Source organism: Gasterosteus aculeatus, chromosome 20 (assembly GCF_964276395.1).
Source record: "Gasterosteus aculeatus chromosome 20, fGasAcu3.hap1.1, whole genome shotgun sequence".
Taxonomy (NCBI): Eukaryota; Metazoa; Chordata; class Actinopteri; order Perciformes; family Gasterosteidae; genus Gasterosteus; species Gasterosteus aculeatus.
In genome coordinates this window covers 14,000,592-14,019,912 of record NC_135707.1, presented here as the reverse complement: position 1 = coordinate 14,019,912, position 19,321 = coordinate 14,000,592, and the positions used below count along the sequence as shown (strand labels likewise).

The window sequence follows — 19,321 nt, the reverse complement described above, 5'->3', positions numbered from 1 at the left end:
CTTTCCATCTGCAGGGTAAAACTGTTGAGGGTAAAAATAACATTTCAAGTGTTTTAAAATGCTTGAGGTGTGCTGGTTTCAACTTAAACAGACAACACAACAGCATCAAAAGAGGTATTGCTAGTGGTAACATTTAAAAAAGTAATCTTTCCTACTGCTTAGTATTGAAAATATGTCCCACTGCTCTTTAGCCAAGGTTTAGAGGCCAGAAGCATCTCCGGTATTGGCAGGGTGTTTGTGCAGTCAGGTTTAACAATCACCCAGCTTTTATTATTAACAAAGCGGTGCTTAAAACACACCTGAAGGAGTAGGAGTCTCTTGGCTGTCACATTTTGGCAGCTGGTGACAGTTAACGGAAACCAATGCTAAATCACAATTTTTCTGTTCAGTGCTGCTCAAACTCTGCCACTATGCTGACATTTGTGCTGAACAAATTGGATGAGACAGAGACATTAGTCTGCTACATGTGGTACAGCAGCAATCTACATATTTCATTAATTTAACTTCCTGTATGAATAATTAAGGCACTGGGGAGGCAGTATCTCCTCGTGCTTGTTTGCTCGTATGCACATGTTGTCTGGCCTTATGTATGGTGCATAGACCATGTGTGCATCTATAGGCCTACTTAGTCAGTCAGTGTTCCCCCTGCCCCTGCCCCCCATTATATCAGTGGGGGGGTGTCACGACTACTACCCTCCCACGACCCCCCCCCTGTAAACCTAGGGGAAACACTGTGTAGTTTTCCCATTAAGAAGTTGTTCCAAATGCAATGTGCACAACGGGGCATCGATGCAGAAGTGCTCGAGTACATTAAAAGCAGTTTTTTCATCAAAGATTGATATGGTTTTTAGGGCTGGCACGTCCGTGTGTATTTCTGGGGGTTACTGCTGTCACATGTACTGTTGGATTAACAGTCAGGAGGACACTGTTGAAATCATCTTCACATGCATACTATAACATCATTTAATATATAGATTAAAATCTGCGGCAGCAGCAGATCCATCATACACGCACAGTACCTGATATATGGACGTTTCCATTTTTACACCCCTATTATAATCGCCATTATTTCTGCAGCACCTTTAACGTTTCTTCCCATTGTTAAGTGAGTAAGTTGAGCATGCATTCACGCAAAATGAGATGGACAACAAGTATTTAAATGTATGCATTTATTGGTATTCGTATGTATAAGATGATGTGTGGACACACACACATATACAGCAGCTGCCAACTGCTGGGTTCGATGCAGTGGAGGCGCTGAGTACAACAGGAGGAGCATTCAGTGCACCGCTGTGACAGAAAATACTGACTGTAGCCCTCTTACCAATACCAACCCCCGAATTATCCTCTCAGCAGAGGTCCCTCTCAGTCCTCGCTGTCTTTCTCTCCAATGGCGTGGAAGACTCAGCCAGACAGACCCGCCAGCATACATGATACACCATAACTAAAGAAGATGAAGAGATTGCAGATGTAATCGGATGCTGTTGTTTTCTTGAGTCTGAGGGATTTAACATTCCGAAGCCGATAGCTTTGCCACCAGCTTCCACACCAGTGTCCAATACGTCTTACAATGGTTTTGTGTTAAAGCTGATCATATTGATGGCTGAATTTCACGCTTTAGTTTTGCAATACTCTAAAAGGACCTTGATGGATTAAATACGAAGAAGACAAAGGTGAAACTGCAACCAAAGTTGTTGGCGCTAAATTACTCCAAGGGATTGTTTTCAAATAGTCAATGTATCAATTGATATCCCTTGTTATGGGACACAGGGGCTGAGGAGTACCCACAGTTGAGAGGCAGGTACATGAAAAATACGGCGAGTCCATATCACACGACACCGGACGGTACATAATGACACGGATCTCCCCCCATCTGGGCCCAAAGCCCAACTTGTTTTCACGGGACACCAGGCGGGGCAGTGACAGTCTGGAGGAGGGGTCTGGTGGTTTGTACACCCACAGAGGACGCTCGGTCAAATAAGTCAAAGCGCAGCGAAAGAGGACATGCAGAGGAAACAAAGAAGAGGATCAGCGGAGAGGGGGACTGAGGCACAGATGAGGGAGAGAGGTGAAGGGCGGGAATACGAAGCACTCCTGGAATAAGCTCATAAGAATAGAGTGGTTTCACTCTCTGTTATAGCAGTCCCTATTGTACACTAAACATTTTGATTTCTCAAATACATGTTACCTTCCCGTCATCATATATTCTCCACACTATTCATTGAAATTGCTCTCAGCAATTACTCTTTTGACTTATTTCTTAAACATATATCATGAGAGCTCTGGTACAATGACCCTTGCTCTATCACATTTTATTGTTGCGGGTGTATGTTGTACGTGCCCAAGGACGATTTTTGACATTTTACGTTGTGAAGAAAAACAAAAACAAATTCTGAGCTACGTACGCAATAGATCATGTCAGTTTTGTAGTCCGACGAGACACAGCGTTGTTTGAAAAGCTGAAAGACAGTCACACAGATTTTGAAATCTGGACACACAGCGGTCAGTCGGAGACAGGAAGGCCATCAGGATTACAGATTGAGTGGCAAACCCAGACAGAAGGGAAATGGGGCTGACAAACGTGGAGAGGCGAAACGAGACGAAGCATCGGAGGCAGACTCTTGCTTCAAAAGTACAGCCACAAGCTGTTGGTCTCAGTCTGCCAACCTAGCTCAATTTCCCATCCATAGATAAGCTGCGTGTGTGTGTGTGTGTTTACATAATTCATAGGCATAGCCAAATCAAGATTTAGAGATTATCATGACCAGTGGCACAAAAGACAAAGAAGAGAGGGAGGAACTATAGGAACAGAAGAGAGAAGGTGTGTGTGTGTGTGTGTGTGTGTGTGTGTCGGGGCAAAATGCAGTTCCACATGACACGGAATCAACTAGTTTATATTCACCACACACTTACCTGTACGTACCAGCATGTGTTCACATACACGGTCCCCTTCCCCTAGGCTCATCGCTCTCCTCCCTCTGTTACTCCAGTCGGTAGCTCCCTCCCGCCCTCTTTTACTTTCAAGGAAGGGTAATCCCTCTCGTAGCTAATGTGCAGTGACATTGCATGGTACAATGAGATTTGGGGGACGCTATGTATACTCCTTGTGCAGGGGTCTAGCTGATAACCCCCCTGTCTGGGTGATTTTGGACTGCAAAAACTCTCTGGACTAGTTTTTTTTTTCTCAAATTGGAAATTGAATTATGTCGGTGGAAATGCAGTTCACAATAACGCAGCCTCACACTCTGTGGGTTATTGTCCTACCACTATAACATATGCTCATATAACATTTCAAATATAAAAAGGGATGTTTGTTTAGAACTGATAGACTTGAAATGAAATGATACAGATTCATAGTTATGCGGCGGGAGACGCCGGTGAAATACAATACAACTTTTTTTCCAACTGAGTGGTGTTTTTTTCGGCGGACTCTTGGATTCCCTTGAGTTTTAGGCTGCTGCTCAGAATAATAATCACTGAACACATAAAGTATCTTATTTGAAAGTTAATGTCTTTGACACATCCATCTCACCTGCAGTTGCATTATAATGAAACAAATAGTTTTCTGTACAATACGACTACATCTTTGTTTATTTTGACGTTGAGAGGCGATCTGGCAAGAACATGATGAGACCTTGATTTTGTAAATGAGGCAATGGCTCATACATACAGTGAGTGTCATATCTGGCCAGAATGTCTTTCTTTTAAATAAAGATTGGGTATTAGTGCATGCGATGTGATATGATGCAGATAGCAGGGTGTCCCTTCGGATCAGCCGTGGGATGAAGTGCTCATCTCACCAACGGAGCTGATGTGTGAGGATATGGGGGCGGTAAATGTGCTCATCAACCTTCAGGCACAGATAGATGCTGCCAGAGTGTCCTCAGCTGGACGCTGTTTAGTGAGGTCAATGTTGTGAGAGATGAATGTTTAATTGCAGCGAATGTTTTCTTTTTAAATCAGTTATCAGAAACATACAAACCAGACCAACTTCAGTAAAGATGAAGAAAGGAAGCAATGACGCCGTCTTCAATTTTGTCCCTCAAACTTTTTTTTAAGCTTTACATCCCTTGATTTAGCCCTCCAATATTCTACCGCTTTATCTTACGGGGTTCACATGCAGAAAACTTACCCACAATTTGTTGACTTCAAGTTGCCTTCTGAATGATGCCTGTCTGCACACGGAGGCATGTAATGTATACATTAATTACTATAGTCAAAAAAAAAGTGTTGTGTCAAATGATTTAATGTAGTAATGTAGTGATCTATTCTGTTGTAATTGTCATCATTGTTTTCTTCAGCTTCACTCATATCGACGAAGAGTGCTACGGTAAATGAAAAGACTCTTACTGTATAAGAAATGAGAACAAATGTCTTTTATGGAGCTATTACAATAATATTATTCCCTGATAAATCAAGCCGTAGTTAAGCCTTGAGTCCTGAAAATGCTCGTTTCATTCACAGCCTGTCTGTGTTCTTTATGCAAAATCAAGCCTTCTATCAATGAATGACTTTAATCCCAAGTCACGCAAAAGCCCCCAATGCTGCATTCAGCGGCTTCCTCGGCTAAACGCAGATTACTACTGTAGTGAGCCAAGTGTTTATCTAGCTAACAACCGTAGGAGGGGACTAATGTCTTGTCGCTTTGATTTGCCGTAAGATTTGTTCTGAGAGCGTGACGGCGAGCGTGAGACGGATAGAAGTGTCACGCCCAGATTCATGAGACAGGGTTGTCAAGCGAGCTGCTGCTGTTTTGGCTGACTGTGTTGTACCTGGAGGGAACTCGATGCTGCCGCCACTACACACCGTAGCCAATTTAGCGGGCGCACAGCTGCTCAGAGGCTCCCCAAGGTGTTTGTGTATGTTTGCTTCAGGATTAAGCCAGAGCACCAATTAAAGCCTCCGACTGGTTCTTAAAGGATAAATTATTAACAGCAGAAGTGACCTCTCTGGTGGCCTTTTCCTCCCTCCTCTACTATTCTTATTCTGCAACCTTCCCCCAACCTGCGGCCTTTCAGTCACAACGTCGTCTCTTTCTCCGCCTTCGTTCGCTTCTATTTTTTATTCTCTGCAATATTTTTTGTTTCGCTATTTACTAGTTACTCTTACAACCTCTAGAAAATGATGGGTGGATTTATACAATCCAAACTCATCTTCTCACGAGCTTAAAGAAAAGAAATGGCAAATGTAGAATTATGTTTCCTCAGCATAGCATATTCTTTTTGCATGCTTGTAACTTGTTTCTCTTCACTGGGATATTTATCTGATATTTAACTGAATACTTTTGTTCACTGATGCCTCCAGGATACAGTTGGGCTTGATTGTTTCTCTATGCAGCTGCGTTTCCCCTCATTCCCCCTCTGTTCAATAGTAAACGCATGTTATCCAGTAATGGATACTTTTAACCTTTTCCAGGTAATTCGATCAGGCTTTTAAATCAAGGCAGGCACACAAACTGTCTCAGCAGTGAATACGCCGACTGTTTGTTTTAACGGGAAAATGAAGTCTCTTCATTGCTTTGATGAATTGTTCAATACTGGATTTTGAATTATAGATATGAGTGTACAAGTATCATCTCACTATGGACAAGGGAAGGGAGATTTAGAATGATGATTAAAAGACCTAAATGCATTTATTACAGAGTTTACTTCACGTTGTCATTTAGAACTCCAGCCAATGGAATTTCCTGTGGAAAATTGTGCGGCATCCCCTCACTGTATCATAATGGTCCAGCGGCTCGTCGTTATGCAGATGCAATTTGTTTTGACAGTCGACTGTATTAACATACTATTGGAACACTGTGCACAGAATATAAAGGAGTTTCTTTTCAGCAGTATAGTATGGGTGCATTTCTGAATTATCATTTTTTTTCAACGTTTAAGAGGTTTAAAAAAAGATAATATTAAAAATGTAAAATATATTATCGTCAAAAACACAGACATTCAGTCAACTTTGTTATGCCCACTAATATTATTGGCTCCTTCGATTTGAGAAATATTTGAGCTGGGAGCTATGCAGGGGAACACTTACCTTGGTGTTGATATTGAAATTTGTTAACTTGGTTGTCTGAATATATACTATTGGTTTTCTTTGTGCCTGTTGTTGGGTTGTTGCAACTGTTGGTTTTAATTTGTGAAGGGTTGGAAACTGCCAATTAGATCCAGCCACACTGCTCATGTCATGTGTGTGTGTGTGTGTGTGTGTGTGTGTGTGTGTGTGTGTGTGTGTGTGTGTCATATTTCTGTGCCTCTAGTCTAGCTGTGTTATGTATTCATCTCTGCCACGTTTTTCTTAGACGTTTCTTTCTCATCTTCAAACTGAGAATAAATAACATAATGATTGACTGAGCTTCACCCTTTTTACGATGCTTTGTTATGGATTTCCCCCCCTAGGTATCCTCAGTTCATCATCTGATCTCAGTCAGCAGGCTTGGATTCCAGTCAATATGCTCTTTCACTCTCATCTCCTCCACCCCGCCTCCATCCCTCTGCTCCTCCCTCTTTCTCTCTGCTTCCCCGAATATTTGCTCCTCTCAAATTTGATGAAGGAATTTAATTAGAGCAGAGAGAGAAAGCGGAAGGGAAAAGGGACACAGTGGTTGAAGGGAGCAGTGTGATAATGAATTGTCAGTGACCCTGAGAACAGGCAAGGTGAAGATCAGTGTGTTTGAATCCGACCTGGTTGATCTGAAGGAGAGAGGCGTATTGAAGCTTGTTACTACATTAGATGAGACCGTAGTGGTGCATTGACGCGGCCGCATTGCTTTGCGAACAGGTCAAATAACCGCTAACCCCTGAAGTACCCGTGCAGGGTCACGAGTGGAATACGTGCAGACGGCCAATACGCCGTCACATGTCACTGTTGGCTTCCAAAGCTCAGTGACATGACCTCAATTACTGCGTTCTCATATGACTTCTATTAGCATGTAATATGTTGATTTGTTATATAATACAGCTCAGCGGTATCCTGTGGTTGATTGCAAACACACATTTTATAATTGATATGTACCGTATTTAAGCAATAAGGTACGAGAGGCTGTACTTTATCGTCAATAATGGTATGCCCGACGCGCAAACGTTTGTTAGAACTGATAGCACCAAAAGTTGGTTGATGATTAGCTAGGAGATCCATATTAATTTGTAAACCGGCGTACGGTACACTGTGGCTCAATTAAGGCTTTCTTGACTCAAAAATGTATGAAAATTGAAAGTCTTCCAAGAAGGCTGTAAGCTTCTTCTTGGTCACTTTATATATTTTCCTTGTAACAAGCTAATAAACTGCCTTAGCTGGTAGTCAGGTAGTTAAGTGAGGATAGTACATTTTCTTTATTATGCTAGCTAACTTCCAGCTGCATAAGTGTTAGTGGTTTGTCACATTTTTACAGAAATATTTTATTACTATTTTAGCTCTTGCTTCATTTGATATGTTTTATTATGTTTCGTGCTTTTCCGTACTTTCCATCTCTGCAATAGACTTTACCAGCATAATGGAATCCCCAACATCTTAACATGTGGCTATGCTTTTAAAGACATTTTAATTCAATGCTAGTGGAAGTAGACCCCCTAAAGATACAATTGCAAACGGTCCTGCCAGTTACTATCTTTTCAGTTTTACACAGCTGCTGTAAGAAGAGGAACCCAGGCACAAACGCATGCACCCAACACACACCCGCTATCTTTCCAGCTTCTCATTGTTGCCGAGGAGAAGCGTTATTCTGTCTGCACACTTATTCTATAGTCTCCATTCTTTGACCTACCGCTATATAAGCATTCTGTCGTCTTCTTATGCTCTCTTATTCTGATGGTAATTTGACTGCGTGAAAGCACTGGCAGAGGAAGGCTCTGTCTCATTCGACAAAGTACGCTTAAAAAGTCATTCCTGGGATTTCAAAAAAGCTCGGCGGTGGATTTCCAGGGCTCTGTTGTCATCTCTGTAGTCGCCCGTCGGCCCCCTGTTCATATGCAAATCAGCCAGAGCTTGATTGTTTCCTCATATTTTAATCTCCTGCACGGTGTTGTAGGAGAGGGGAGGAGGAAGGAGGGGGGGTATGAGGAAAATATGAGACATAAGGAAGAGAGATGATGGACCAGAAAAAGAAGAAAGGGCAGCGGCAGTCGGCAGCAGAGGAATGAGAGAAAGAGTATAAAGTTGAACACAATAGATGAAGAGATGTTGGAGGTGGAGGAAGGCAAAATGTTTGACTGGAAAAATTGAGGTGATGGACATGAGAGCGAAGAAAGATATTACAGTATTAATAAGCTAGGAGAATACTTAGTAGAGCAGGACGTGAGCGCTGCTAGACGATGAGCTGCAGGTAGGAATATATAGTTCACCTATGAGGAGTTCATTTGCATCGAAAGAGAACTGCTGCTGAAGTTGAGGCTCAATATTTAACATTTCTTGGGTTTAAACTTACTTAGTTACTAAAGAACAATGAAGCCTGCATACTTTTATGTAGTTTTATATAAAAACCAATTGCGAGACCCTGTCTGCTGCCGCTCATCATGCACACTGCACGGTTGAAGCACTGACCAGGGGGCAACGAGAGGAGGAGCGAGTGAGACTTTCTTGAATAAACTAATTAATCATTTGCATAAATATACATAATAAAAGAGCTTTGTGCAAAGCTCCGCTTCAATATGCATTCTTCCCCCTTTTTGTAAGTTGTATGCTAGAGGTCACTCAATTAAAAAAGAAAAATGTAGCACAATTTTGGGGAACAAAAAAGTTGAAAGAACACTCCTGGCGGTAAGTTTCGGTGTACAACGCAGTGGAATGATTTTCCACTGTTTTTTAGCTCCTTCTTGGAAGAACTGTCTTTTACAAACGCAGAATGAATCCACAGAAATACATAATGGGAACAGATAGACATGCACACACAGAGTATACATAAATATAGAAACCGTCATTGCAAAACCTCGTGTTAGTGGTTTAGTCTTTTTCCCACACACACACACACACACATACACACACACACACACACACACACACAGCCTTGACCCCAAGAACAATAGCCGTTCAGGCTAACACAGATTAAAATCAATCTCAGGCTAAATAGCCTGCCCTGCAAACGCATGGCCGCCCTTCCCATCACTGAGATCTTCTCAACAACATCCACAGGAATTCTGTGAGAGTTCAGCAGCGTCACAGCAGCCCCTCCATCATCTGCTTATCTCCCACCATGTCAGTCAGCAGCCCAAACTCAATGTACCCCTGGGATGTTTGTGCAACTTGTTTATAACAGTACAAGTGCCGTTGATGTTTTTGTTGCTGATGTTAATAAGAGAGAGGGGTAAAGGACTGGAACATGGCGTTCCACTGGGAGAACCTAGACAACCTGATCTTCTGGAGAGGCAGAGAAAAAAACGGGGGGTTCGAGGGGAGTTATTTGGGAAAGATATTATGGGAGGAGAGGAGAGGATATTAGGATGGGTTGAAAAATACAAAAAAAGACTGAGGAGACAAAGTGGAAAGACATCAAATGTAAAGGTGGACATCACAGGACTCCAACAGCAGAAAGAGGGATCAGCATTTGCGTAAGCGTCTTCATCGCATCGCTAACACCAAAACGCAGGTACAAAGACTCTATTTTCAGAACCAGTTCTACGCGGTACTGTTAGATATACTGGTTTACTGCTAAATCGGTAGAAATGTTGTGGTTTCCCGCAGCAATGTTCGTCTGATGTTGAGGAAAAAAAATAGGCCATGCAGACAATATTCTGATTGGTGCACTTTCTGCCTTCCTAATTAAAGTGATCTTTTTTTCCTTCCGATTGACCGTACAAGCATCTGAAATCGAGTCTGATGAAACTCACAGACACTCTGGTCAAACATGATATCCAGTTATTTCCGCCATGACAAACTCAGTGTCTGCAAACTTCAGCAGACTTAAATTACAATAATTATGTCTGTATTAGCTCTGGGCTATGGTTAAATCTAGTATTACACTTATAAAATAAAGCGGTTGGTGCGGTATGTTGTCCGATGACTAATATTTGCCATGCATTTTAACTGCAGATTTATTCAGGTACGTTACTCTAATAGGCATGAAAAGAGGTGTTTAAAAGTATCTGCATTAATGAGACATGCAGACACTGAGTGCGATTGCCTGAAATGCAAGCCACTTGCTCATCAGTGGCCAGAACTGCAAATCTGCTTCTTCAGCAACTGGACTTTGGTAGGACTTTATTAAATAACTCTCAGGTTTGATTTCCCCACACATATAATTTACTCTCCAGACTAGTCACAGCTCGCTTTAGCCTTCACATGCCTCAACTTGACAGATGGAAATCTGTATGTGTCCAGTGTTGGGTATCATTAGGCTCGTCTCCAAGAAGGCCATTTGTACCTGTACGCAGTATCAACCGGAGATGCTGCCGTCTCCTTCACTTCTTCCCCTGACAAAGATGTGTTTCACTCCTTTCTTTTATTCATGTAAAGTATTTATTTTCCGCATTGTGTTTGCAGCACCCTGAGGCCGCATCTTCCATTCCAACAAGGGCTGCACACGACGGTTTGGCCATCAAGTTATTCTAGTAAATTCCTGAAAAGATCATTAGTTGCCTTTTCGACATTTCCAACATAAGCAGTAGCCGAGGCTTAATTTAGCTGCTGGTGTAATCTCTGAACGAGTAAGGTGTATTGGGGGGAGCCGTGTTTCCATCCCGACGTATTCATGCGCTCTTCCTTGAACCCTTCCGCTGCTGTGTTTAGAGGCAAAGAGAAAAGGAGACAATCTCAGCGCTGAGGCCAAAAATAGCCCGCATTCTTTCCTCTGTGTTGCAGGAAGCATCAGAAGAGGCCGGACCGACCCGGGCTCCCATGCCCCCCCCTTTTCCTTTCTCCATTATCCCTTCCTCTAGCCTTTCCCACTCATTTCCCGTATTCAGCCTTCATCATCTCTCTGCAGTGTTCTTCACCGCCGTCTGTTTTTTCCGCCTCTCTCCCATTTCTTTATCCCTTCATTTTTACCTCTCACCCAGAGTTCACTCCTCTCTGGGACTCTGCAACTTGTTTTCAAATATCCTCCTTCCTTTCTACCATCCCTCAGTGGCTCTTTCCATCCCTTCATCTATAATGGACTCGCACTGAATACAGCTCTGTTTCATCCTCGTTAATGGCTCCGCATACACTCCCACATTAGTGAGAAACATTATTTTGCATCATATTAAATGCACATGGAGGAGCACATTGCCAGAGAAAGGCCTTGTTAAATGTAGGGACGAGCTTTATAGTCATAGCACCAGATGAATGGACTCTTTGTTGGCCATTACTGTAATGGTGGGTGTCTTTTTTATTATCCGCATCTCTGTCTAGCTCAAACCAAGGTAAATATGCACCGATGTGACAGCAACACACTGCGACACCAGCGCCTCAGTATGCAATAACAAACATCGTTTCTGCTGAAAGAAAACAGCAGAGACCCGACCTCAGCAAGGTCAATGTACTTTTACAGGAATCCTGGAAACAACTAAGTTGTGTATGTGTGTGTGTGTGTGTGTGTGCGTGCGTGTGTGTCTCATTGCAATCTGTTTTCAGGGCTTGGCAGGATGTGTATCGATGTCGTTTAGGTGCCGACCCGGTTGCAGCTGCCTTTAAGACGGACAGACTTGTGTTGCAAGTAAATCCACACAAATTCCTCTTACATTTTGAGAGCAAACCAGTTCGACAGTGTTGAGGAAACGTAGATCCGAACAGTCCAAAAGGGTCGAAGTTATTGGAGCTGTGGTGCAATATCACATTATTATTTCAACCTGTTTTGGATAATATTGCTTAATCGAAGAGGAATGTTTTGCAGTCAGTTATGGGATAGGAGATGATGAACACTTTTCTTTTATCTTTTTAAACATTTCCCATTAGTGACCCAGCTTTTTAAACTGAAAATAAGCCAAATAAGACCTGAAGCAGCAGTTTTTTCAAAGAAATAGATATGGAATATATATTGGATTCAATACTGAGATATTTTAAAGACTCTATCTGGCCATCGAGTGACCCTCTTTGCATTTGATCATGCAGACAAGTGTACGCTAATCAGCCAGTCATCAGCAGGCACACGTATGCCGCCGCGCGGAGACGCTTCGCAGCGTGTCGTTGTTCACAGGCCCAGCCGTGCACGAAATCCACGAGGACCCGGGGACTGTGTTTGCTCGCTGTGACAGTTTGTGCCGCTGCCTCTGAGCCCCCCCCCCCACCCCCCACTGCACGAGTTTCTCCGCCGTTCTAAATGTGTCAACAATGCCAGCTGAGAGGCAGCCTTCAATCCACACACTCCACGACCGCAGAGTAATCCGTAGAAGAGAGGAACTTGAAAGAAAAGAGAAGGAAGGGAGATATATAGAGCAACTATGTGGGAAGTGCAAGGATAGAGGTGAAAGGAGCAAGAGATTGAGCGATGGTGGAGTGGAGTTTGACAGTGAGGAAGAGGGGGAGGAGAGAGGAGAAAGCATGCTGCCAAAGAGAGGGAGAGAGCGAGTTTAATGTTTCAAAGGATTTCCCTATCACAGCCTCTGACACATTACAAATAGAGCTCACTATCGGCCTGGCCCTGACAGCTGCACAAATTGGCTAAAAGAGGTTCCCCGGGCAAGGCCTTTGATCAGGTGTGTGTGTGTGTGTTGTGTCAGCGAGTGAGGAGAGGGATTTTGTACGTTCGTGCATACTCGGACATCTCAGTATGTGTCAGTGGAAAAATTGCCATTTTCCTCTACAAATCAGCGTGGAATGAAATGACTGTACATACAGTAGATAAGGCCGACGGTGTGTGTGTGTGTGTGTGAATGCCTCCAGTTTTGTTTTGTGTGCGCGCCTGACTCCAATGTGCCGGTATGTTTGGGGTCTTTTCCTCGCCATGTTGGAGCTTAGGGATGTTCCTCTTTCAGATTTCAGCTGGGGGTCTTTTCTGTATCTGACTCTTCACATCAAACATGTATCCATGTTATCTCTCAGAGGCGGTCGGTAAACAAAGCAATTGTTAAAAGGCCCATATCAAAACAGCCCTCGACACAGGTCGGGCTTTGAAGTATCAAGGTTTCCATTATCGAGATCACAGGCACCAGATGCAAAAATGTACACGCACCTCTTGGTACAAATCACCCACCTCTCAGCTACTCAGGAGGAACGTTGAATTTGCATGTTTCGCTCACTTTGTACCATTACAAAAAAAAAATCTTTAATGATTCATGATGTTAGAGTTGGATCTTTTTCTTCTCAATCTTTACAGTCGTGAGACTTTTTTCAGTACATTAATTAAGACTTTTCAATTGTATTCTGAGGATGTGACAAGGTTTTCTGAATGGAAGCAGCCTGGAGGGTCTGTGAGGCTGTGCAGAATATCGGAAATGACTTGTCCCCAGAGGATGAACCCTCCGGACTTTGCTGATGCCTGACTTAGTTTGGTTGATCATTTTGGCCAGTGGTAAAATATCTTAACTATTGGATGGATTGAAATGGATTTTTTTTTTACGCATACGTACATGCGGTACATTTAATGACTTTGGTGAGCCGCTGGGTGACGTGTTTTGTTTTATTATTCGGTTTTCTTTTTAATGGATTGCCGTTCACTTTGGCACTTACCTTCATGTTACCCGCAGGATGAAGTGTAATAACTTTTGTGGATCCATTAACTTTTCTTTGAGCCCCATCAAAAGGTCAGATTTTTAATAAGCCAAGGCTTTTGTTGTTTAACGTCAGGGTTGCACACCAAAATTGACTTTGTAGTCCCATTTTGCTAAATACAAAAGAAAACGAAGAATTCATATTATATATGAACGGTGATGAATGAGTTAAGGAGTCTCACAGCGACAGGAAAGAAGATGTTTTGGAGTCTTTGTGCGTTTGTCTTTGATTAACCGCTTAGCTATCCAACGACAATGCGATGTTATATAAGAATATCACTGAATCTCAGTAAATGGGTGCCAATCATCTTCTGGGTGGTTTTAATCAACCGCTATAGAGCCTTCCTGTCTGGCCAAGCCAGTTTTTATTGTTTGTAGTCACAATGCACAATTCTATTGCTGCCCTGAAAAAGTTGACAGGAACTTGGCAGAGGAATTTTGTCTTAAGGGTCCTTACGAAATACAGCCGTTCATGAGTTTTCTTCTTCTTCACTTCTTCACATCATCTCCAAGTCTGTGGATGTCTGATATCCATGTGTGGTTGTTTGTGATGCTGAATACTCTTCTTTCTTTTTGACAAAAATATCGTCCTGCCGTTCTTTATGTGTAGTGCTAACAAGTGAATTTGAGCATGTTCACAGGTAATAAACGTTATACCAGTTAAACATCCACATGTTGGTACTGTCATTGTTAAAATGTTAGAATGCTATTGTATATAATAATAATTATTCATAGTTTGATCTATAAAATCACACTTTAACAGAGCCAATCAGCTTGCACCAACATTTATACCCAAATATATTCAATGATTTAGGGCAAAGGCAAAGGCAGTTTGTAAATCTGGAACCAACTAAATGTTTACCGTTTTTCTTGATTAATCACTGTAATGGTTACAGAATGGAATCTTGATTTGATTAATTATTTAAGGTTGAGTCAATTTGAGCACATTTGATATTCATGGACAACATGTCCTCAGTGGACACTGTGTTGGTAGATACTCCAGAAATATTACCAAACGGCGAATACAATGTTTGTTTTTAGTGGTAACTTCAAATATAAGGTTGTATTTGTCACAGCCATGAAATGAAGCATTACCCAGAGAAGCCCTTTTTTCATCTCGGTACTTTGTCCCGTTGTTGTTTAAGTGTACCGGCACATTCTAGGCCGATAGCGTAAGGCAGCGCACAGTAAATGGCTCCGGTTCACACAGGCGCCTTTTTCCTTTTACTGCTGCACACACACACACACACACACAAGCTCACACAGCTAGCGTCCGTGTACACACAAACGCATCCCACCTGTCTCTCCTTTTCCCCCCCGTGTGTCTCTGTGGTGCGACGGGCTTGTGATCGTCTCAAAGGGCAGCGGGCCTTTTAGCTTCATCCGCTTCCCCACAGCGTTGCCAGTGCTGAGGAGGGTTTCTGTGTCGTCAGAGTTTCCCCGGATTTGCTCCAAACATCAAGGCAGAACTTTTTGAGTGCTGTGGTGAAATTGGCCTTCAGGGTTGTTTAGTTCCTCCAAATCCAAGAGTTTGTCTGAAGCAGCGGGCAGGTTGTGCATCCTGAACCATCATCCAAACACTCATTAATCCTCTCGCTGCCCTTCTTCCCTGCCAGAAACTGTCTTCTTATTTAGCTGTTTAGTCAACATTGAGCTGTGTAATTGGACGGTGGAGGCCGATAGGAAACGTTTGAGTGAGTTCGGGGTGATGAAGGTCCCAGGCCGGGATTAAACATTCACTGTTCTGGTTTGTACGCCCATCATAAGATCTTTGACAGAAACCATTCAAAGCGCAGTAAATGTAGTGATCTGTGTTTTTTTTTTTTACAGTACCTTGAGGTACTGTGAGGTGATCCCACTGCTTGTTGAATTATCAAATTTTAAGTTTCAGTTTAGACAGTTCACGTGTCCAGAGCCCTCTGGCCACTGGCACTTTGTCAACCTCTTCATTCTTACCAAAGCTGCCAAACACTTGTGATTAGAATGAAAACTACAAAAAACACGCATCCTGGTCGTTAATTTTATGTGCTTCCTGTTGAATCAAGATATTGGGGTGAAATTTGATGTAGCAAGAGATTATTTGAAAGGATTTTGTGAGTTTGGTGGAGGGATTCCGTGTTGAATGGCCAGGACTGAGGCAGAGAAATTGAAAAAAATATGTTTGCTATTAGGAAATCGGTTACTGTTGTGACACAGAAGGTGGCATTATAGGCTTTTCTATTCATTATGTTGTGATCTAAAGTGACCTCTCCCCCATTTGTTCTCTCTTTATCTTTGCAGCAATCCTATGCACCTCCCCCTCCGCCCATGGCTCCGCCCAGCCCTGGCACCACAGGAGGTGGAGGAGGTGGAGGAGGAGGAGGAGGAAGTCATGGAGGAGGGCTAGTGGAGCAGCTTAGTAAAACCAACCTGTACATCAGAGGCCTGCCGCCCACCACCACCGACCAGGACCTCATCAAACTCTGCCAGCCGTGAGTTCTACTCTGTTCCTCTCAACTCGATCGGACCCCGTCTTTGCTCTGCAGATACGTTCAGTTCATTCCTGCTCTGTTCAGTTCAGCTTTTGGGAATTAGTTTTGCGTGAGACCAACAGCAGCTCATAATGAGAATCAGCGGTTCGCTCTTGACCCCTCTGCCCAACCCCCGTGCGTTTCCGCAGAGGAAAAAACAAAACCCAGCTCGGCCTAACCCATCCGCTCCCTTCTACGCTAGGTTATTTACACACACACATGCTGCACAACAACGGACACACGCGTCCTTCTGTCAATCAGCAGCAAGCCCCATAACATCTAATGCAAATGGTTTGAGACTTTACTTGTTTTAAACATGGTATGAAATATCTTACAGAACTGCAGGTCTTTCCATTCCGCAATAGTAGTAAAATGAATACTCAGTACTTAATGCTGAATGGAGAATTTGAGATGTGATTATTTATTTAATTTTAAAAGGGACCATGTACAACTGTGGGAGATGTGTAGATACTATACAAAAACATTTGATACATTTTCCGAAATGGCGCAGGATAAGGATTTCCTATTATATAGAATAAGATGTCATTCTAAAAGCGATGTGAACAGAATTGTCAAACTGTTGACAAATACCAGCGAAGCCTTCAATAACAGGGACACCGTCAAATTGATACGTGGTGGAGCACAAACTAGGGATCCTCAGTTTTCAAACCATTGGATGTTGGATGTACTCCAGACTGCTCTAATCACCTGGCACTGAAATCCAGTGGTATTCACGCTGGTGAAGCCGTATCTTCATTATTCTCAAGCAGTTACATTCTGACCCTGCAGTGCTGATTTCCACACGCGGTGCATTGGCAGCACTCGTTTTAATACATATGGTTTGTGTTGTAGAGAAAACGCTGTAAACATTCAGGTTAAAAGTTTACCCTGGAAACACCCTGAGACAAAAGCAGTGTCACCATGAGGTCCACTTAGTAGATGTTCTGTAGCTTCCAGTCGTTCAGCTCATGCAGTAAAAAAGAATTAATTGGAAAGATAAAATTTATGAAAATACAAAAGTAAAAGTTATTTCTATATTTATACAATATTTTATGATATTTTCATCAAATTGGATAGACACAAGACATAAAGATAAAGTGGTCTAATTCATTTTTATGTAACCAAAAGCTGCAGATTATAAAACTGTAATTTCTTAAGCATAATTATTTCTATACTATACTGCATTAAAGTACTTGGATAGGTTAAGAGGGAAAAACACTCAATCTTCTAATAACCGTCCTACTATCAGTTCAGAAATACTCATGACTCATTTACAACATGCTTGTATTACACCAGAAGACAGTATAATAGTTCCTGGTAACATGTCGATGAATTATGTGGTTATCCTGGTTACACCTTGACTGCATTAACTTTCGCTGTTTGCTACTTGTCATCCTGTTCTCTTCCTCTGTGTTATAAACTGATCCTGCAGATTTAATTGCCAATAGTCCACAGAATGTAATGCAAACAATAAACCGGCGCTCCCTGGGAGGGTTTGGTTGTCTCCAGCTAATACCTGATTATCAAATGTATTTTGAAAAAAAATATATTACCTACTCCGCAGGTAAGGGCTTTAAATGATCTCATCAACATTTATAATTGATCTCATTGATTTTGGGATAAAGAAAAGGGTGGATAAAAATAAAATTTAAGGACTAGAGCACACAGATACAAACACACACCATACTTTGCCCTTCTGCGTGTCAGCTGCAGTTCAAGCCTGTTGTATTTCAGCTCAGCCCTTGAGGCGTTCTGGAAAAACAGGGTGAAAAATGGGGCCAATGAAAGTTTCATTAGAGGCCCAGTCAGTGTGCCAAGTGGCTGGTAACATTTAGGAAAGGTCAGTGTGGGGGGCGAGCCTCTGTGCGCTGGTGGGCAGCAGTCTTTGCTCTGGGTTTCCAACTCTCTGTGGCTTTCAGAAATAGACTGAATGGCAGTTTCCTGTCACTCACTGACATGACATGCAGACACAGTTACAATGGCCAGCGGAAGGACAACCCCTCAACGCTCACACACACACACACACACACACACACACACACACACACACACTCACACACTCTTTAAAACTCAATATCACCCTCCTGCTTATTGTTAACAAGCGTGGCTTTTTTTGTGAGCCAAACCCACCCACCAGCAACATCCTCTGCCTTCCCCGTCTGTCATCCTCCTCATTTCCTCCCTCCCTCCTTCCTTCCGTACTCTTCTCGACTCTTCCCCCATCCCTCACCCCTGTCTCTGTGCCAGTTCTCAGAGTGTCAGTGAAAAGTGCTGTTGTCAGCTGACATTTCCAATCACCCCCTTGGTCGCCAAAACCATGGACACACTTTTAACGTCTGGGGACAGAGCAGAACGTGATCGGAATCTAAAGCGGAGCACAAAGGCAATTTATCTCTACCTCGCTTGCTTTACACCCACATGTGTTTTTTCTCTCTTACTACTGACTATCACCCGTCTATCTATCCACCCAGCCATCTATCCACCTATCCACCTATCCACACATCCACACATCCATCCATCAAAGACAGAATGAATCTGAAACCGTTGATGAGCTGAACTCTGTGGACAAGAATACATTCAAGTAATACAATTCAAACCGTTATATTGTAGCAGTAGAATTATTTGTAGGAGTCATTTTTGAATATAATCATCTTTCTGATTTAAAACGCTGGTGAAAAGACGGGGAAATGACAAGATGGCAAACAGTAACACGATTGGTTGATGAAAGTGTAGAAATGCACTGGGAACAGTGTTCGACAAACAAGCCCACCTGAAGGACTATTCATGCGCCGTTGAGGAGCTTTCAATCACATCGGAATCAACAGATGGAGTTTACCCAGTTGTCATGACGATCTAGATATACACACATTTCCATCCATCTTTCTTGGATCTTTGATATAAAAAAACAAACAAACAAGCAAATATATTTTCTCGGCGGGGGCAGAAACATAATTTATTTTTCAAATATAGCGTTATAGATTAAAGTAAAATAAAAATAACTTGCACAACCTATTCTGGAAATTACATGTGGTCTTCCAACTCCATGCACCAGTAAGCAGAGTATAAAAAAAATGTTTCCCACACTTTGCCTGGTGCAACAAAGCTAAGAGTCAGTCGTATCACATCTCACATCCCACATTTAAATGATGGACAAAACTCCTCCCGACCACAACCGGCATTTCAGCCGGCGTTTTCGGT

At 42.6% G+C, this 19,321-nt stretch overlaps 1 protein-coding gene across 2 annotated transcripts in view; it reads left to right on the top strand.

The window, feature by feature from the left end:
• The window catches only part of LOC120811217 (RNA-binding motif, single-stranded-interacting protein 3), an 89,491-nt gene that overhangs the window by 12,591 nt on the left and 57,579 nt on the right, over positions 1 to 19,321 (top strand). For both annotated transcript variants that reach the window (XM_040166460.2, XM_078094165.1), the window contains exon 2: positions 15,894 to 16,084. In XM_040166460.2, the coding sequence (XP_040022394.1) occupies positions 15,894 to 16,084 (191 nt within the window). The remainder of the gene's footprint in view (positions 1 to 15,893; positions 16,085 to 19,321) is intronic.